Source organism: Physeter macrocephalus, chromosome 18 (assembly GCF_002837175.3).
Source record: "Physeter macrocephalus isolate SW-GA chromosome 18, ASM283717v5, whole genome shotgun sequence".
In the NCBI taxonomy this organism is placed as follows: Eukaryota; Metazoa; Chordata; class Mammalia; order Artiodactyla; family Physeteridae; genus Physeter; species Physeter macrocephalus.
In genome coordinates, this window is record NC_041231.1 from 1341959 (window position 1) to 1346851 (window position 4893).

At 54.5% G+C, this 4893-nt stretch overlaps 1 protein-coding gene across 2 annotated transcripts in view; it reads right to left on the reverse strand.

Moving 5' to 3' along the window:
* Positions 1–3560: 3560 nt before the first annotated feature.
* The window catches only part of SHANK2 (SH3 and multiple ankyrin repeat domains 2), a 464476-nt gene continuing 463143 nt past the window's right edge, over positions 3561–4893 (reverse strand). For both annotated transcript variants that reach the window (XM_024133268.1, XM_055079758.1), the window contains one exon: positions 3561–4131. In XM_024133268.1, the coding sequence (XP_023989036.1) occupies positions 3561–4131 (571 nt within the window). The remainder of the gene's footprint in view (positions 4132–4893) is intronic.

Genomic DNA, 4893 nt, shown 5'->3' on the forward strand with positions numbered 1-4893 from the left:
TAACTCAGAAAAAAAAAAAAAAAAAAAAAATCACCGTTTTATTAACTAAAGTACCACAAATAATTCACTTTGTGATATATGTAAAATTCAGCAAATCAACAGTCACATTGAGTCATTTTTATATTATATGGATTTACTTAAAATGTGCACAGACACCCTGGAGAAGGTATCTTGGCAGGTATACATAATTTACATCTTGAGCAATTTTGGTTTTGTATACACAATATTACAGAAACTAGGCATGTAAATGCAATTGATTTAAATTACAGTATATAACCAAAGTGGATCTTTTTAAAACCTGGAATAGTATTAACATGATCTTTATATGAGCAGTTTAACATCTGTTTCACCATTAAAGAGGGGCATAGGGTAGGGCCTGGTCCTGACGTGTCCCAAGGGGGAGAACAGTGGGCGGTGGTTTAAATGAGGAACTATTGCTTTCTGTGGCAAACCTGGCGAATAGAGCTAGAGACTGATTCATCTTGGCAATGTGTTTATTTTGTCGGTCAGGGCAGGTTCCGATGGGTCCTGTTACTTTTCTACGGTAAGACAGTGTGAAACAACCAATGTCATCAGCTCTTTTGTCTCTCAGTCTGCTTGCTTCCGGTCAGTTGCACGTGACTTGAAGTCTCTTTAAGAAAGGGAGTAGCAGCCAGCTCTCACCTTCTGGTTACCAAAGTTCAGTAACCCCAACGCCCCCAAGTTGCCGTTGGCTACCGTCTACCCGCGGCCTCCTTTACTCTCGTCCTGTCTGTCTAGCATTTTGCCTGGCACCGAGCAGAGAGGTAATACCAACAGTAGGCAAAGGAGAAGAGAGCCACGGTGAGGTGGTGTACTTACTGGATTTTTCAGTATCACCAAATGGAAGACAGATAATGGCCAGACCACCATTTTACGTTTACTGTACTATCGGGCAGCCTCAGCAGGCCACCTGTAGTATCTTGCCTTGAAATTTTTCTAGGGTGAGATTTGTTCATCTCATGATGGAAAAATTGAAAGTACACGGAAGTAAAGCGCCTTAATAGTCAATTGATTTCAAGCTGGAATGGATCATTCAGATACAAAGATGGACCTGCAGAAGGTTTTGGAACAGAAGGTCCAAAACTCAGTTTCCAATTCAGGGGCATGTGGCTGGAAAGACGGGGTGTGTGGTGAGTGTGTTTGTTTTTGGAGAAACTGCTGCCTTGTGAATTACAACCACTTTTGAAGAAATAATTGTCCTTCGATGACGAAGTTCTAGCAAAGATAGAAAATATAACACAGCTCTGCTGGTTCAGATGCATCCAAATAAGGTTGATTTAAAAAGGTCATACTTTTATAATTATTCCACAGAAATAGTATTATTAAATCACAAAAGTTTTTTTTTTCTTTAACTTTCTAGCACTGAAGTGGCACAAAGGCTGCCTAGTAGACCAGCCACTTTTTTTTCTTAAAATATTGTGCTTATAAACTATCTGTACAACTATTTAAACTTGCAGTAAAGAAAGAGATTTTAAATCGCTAAATTTTACGTATTCATTCTAGAGCTGTTCCAGACCTAATCAGACACTTGATTGTGAGCATAAAGAAAAAAAGGAAAAAAAAAATCATGTTTTTATAATTAGAGATGGGCTAGGCTAGTTCTGAAATCATAATAAAAGCCAAAAACCTGACATTCGCGTTTCTTCCATATGTGGGAGAGCATGCTGACCCCTGACTGGGTGTCCTGTGGCTCGTGTGCCGGTGGCGACCCCCCTTGGAAATTAGAGGTACTGTTACAGGGGAGGGGCTCCAGGGGAAAGAATGCGGCAGGGCCCAAGAAAGCCTTGCCAGAGGCCAGACTGGCAGCCCACGAGACCTCTCTGCTCTGCCCTTCCTTCCTTCATCTGCACTGCACCCTCACCCTGGGTTCTGTCTATGCGCCATACCCGCTGGGTTTTCAAAAAACCTGCTGTACTGTTAAGACAAGCTGGTGGGATTCCTGGACGCTCAGAGGAAAAGGGGAGAAGCCCCTAAGTCCCCTCTTCCTTGGCCTCGGGGGGGGGGGGACACAAAGGGGCCGTCTCAGCCGTGATGCTTCCCCTTGGCCAGGCTCAGAACTGGGGGTGGCCGCGGCACACGCCCACCATGAGCCCTGTGTCATCCTGCGTGTCAAAGTGGTTGCTCGCCTGCTCTGATCGTCGCAGAATTCAACACGCTTTCGATTTTAAAAAATGCCGGAAGGCAGAGAAGCCCCTTCCCACGCTCCTGGGGAGCCGCTCCTGGCAGACAGCTGCTCCCCTCCTGCGGACACTCTGGGCACAGCAGCTGCACGCCGGCTGCTTCCCACGGCCGGGTCTCCCTCCTCCATGGAATCGTGACTTTGTGCTTTGACTAACTCCATGTGACATCTGTTTGGCCACTTTGGAATTATGCTTACAGATTTGCAGAAAGAAAGAAAGAAAGAAAGCTAAGCAAAGCCGGGCACGATCCCATTCGGACAACCCACCACCGCCAACTCTTCCTGGGCCCCGGGGGGGGGGGGGACACAAAGGGGCCGTCTCAGCCGTGATGCTTCCCCTTGGCCAGGCTCAGAACTGGGGGTGGCCGCGGCACACGCCCACCATGAGCCCTGTGTCATCCTGCGTGTCAAAGTGGTTGCTCGCCTGCTCTGATCGTCGCAGAATTCAACACGCTTTCGATTTTAAAAAATGCCGGAAGGCAGAGAAGCCCCTTCCCACGCTCCTGGGGAGCCGCTCCTGGCAGACAGCTGCTCCCCTCCTGCGGACACTCTGGGCACAGCAGCTGCACGCCGGCTGCTTCCCACGGCCAGGTCTCCCTCCTCCATGGAATCGTGACTTTGTGCTTTGACTAACTCCATGTGACATCTGTTTGGCCACTTTGGAATTATGCTTACAGATTTGCAGAAAGAAAGAAAGAAAGAAAGCTAAGCAAAGCCGGGCACGATCCCATTCGGACAACCCACCACCGCCAAGAACCTCATGGCCAGAGAACCACGGGTGCGCGTTGGAGGAGACGGGGTAAAGGATCCACGGGAAGAAAGTTTCTCTACCTTTCAGAGGGGCACCGGCTACACACATCCGTGGGCGCCTCGCTGCGAGCCAAGTCCAGGAAAGGAAGGAGCACGTGGGCTTGAGTGTGCCCTCGAGGGGCCGCAGGCTGAGGAAGGCCTTGCGCCCGGGCCCGGGCGGAGCTGCCGGACGGCAGAGGAGGCCGCGGGAGGTATGTGTCTAGAGTGCAGTGGTGTCTGCCTGCAGAAGCAAGGGGCCCGCGCGGCGGCGGACATCTCCTGGGCCTCGTGAGGTCAGGTCACCTGCGTGCAGGAGGCAGGCTGCGCATCTTTCCACCTTAGAAGCTCTCCCTCCCCTGGTCCCCTCTTTGACAGAAACAGCCCAAGGAGCCCACACAGAGAGCCGGGGGGTTGAAGGCCTCTGCTCAGCCACGCCAGGGACACACAGCGTTTCTCTGGGTAGCACGAGACCAGCCCGCGGAACGGGGTTGGCGCCCACCGTCCCAACACTTCAGTGCAAGCCCATCTCTATTTATAACAAGGAGTCTGTAAAGGTAACGAGCAGCCACCCTTATCTGTCCAGCAGCTGTTTCAGAGCCCTTTCTATGTTCATTCTGTGCCCGACTCGAGTCACGCCCAGATCTATGAGGTCTTCTTTCTGGAGGTTTGGCAGGTGGCTGCCGTCGATCTCGTTGTGCACGAAGGCCTCTTTATGCTCGCCCAGGTTGAGGCTTTCCAGCCAGTCCGCCACGTCCGGTTTAGTCCACAGGTGGACAGGTTTAGTTGTAAAAGGCTTACTGGAGATTGGCTGTTGCAGTATGGAGGGGGATGGCGACCTGCTGCGTCCCGCGGGGTTCAAGCCAAACAGGTCCCCGGGAGGGGGCTGGCTTGGGAGGCCGAAGACATCCGAGAGGGTGGGAGAGGGGGCCGCGGCGGCAGCGGCCGGGGGCGCAGGCGGGATCTCTCTGTTCAGCTCTGTGGGCGAGGCCACGGGGCTGGGGGCACGTCTTGGTCCTGGGGCCCTGCTCTCATAGTCTGGGGGCCGGCTCTGCAGGGTGATGGGCTGGGAGGTCCCAGGGCGAACCGTGAAGGTGACCGTCGTGCTCCGTGTACCTGAGACGGTGCTCATGACCTCTGGGCCTCTGAAACGGCAGCAACAGAGAAAACCATCACAGGTCCGCTCGCCACGTCCCGAGGAGGGGGCGGGAGACACCCAAGCCACAGCAGAGCGTCTGACGGCAGGTGCGCTGGCAGTGAGCAAACGCTTTGCCATGCCGGGGGCGGGGCGGGGGGACACGAGCGGGAGGCACCAGAGCACACGGGGCGGCCACTCACCGGAGCCTGGCAGGTGGGGGGGGGGGGGGCAGGGAGACCCGGAGACGGCCCGAACCAAGGCCTGCCGCCTGGCCGGGGCGTGTCTGTGCCACACCAGTCCCGCCTGAGGAAGGGGCGTCTTTTGCCTCCATCTCAGCAAGCAGAGGAGGGGCACCCTTGAGGAGAGACGCTCCCTCTTAACTGCCTGCCAGACCTGAGGCTCTCTGGCTTCAAAGGACACGCGCCGGGGAGGGCACCTCGCAGGCTGGCCCTGCGTCAGTAAGCGGGAGGCGCCCCGCTCCCGGGGGTCGCTCGTGGACGCCGCCGTGTCAGCGGGAAAGGGCCAGGGCCAGGGCCGGGACGAGGGGCTTTACGAACGGGCGGGGCCGGGGCCCAGTCTGTCTGCTGCCGTTTGCTTTCTCTGCCGCGGGTATGTATCTGGGTGAAAGTACCCGTCGGTGACCGGGCTGCCTCTCAGCCTCGTGACAGTTCCCCACTCGAAGCTACGTCGAGTGTGGCATCGCCGCGGGAGGAAGCGGCAGCGGGTCTGAGGGGGGCCTGTGCCGCCTCGGGCTTCGCTCTTGTCCTCG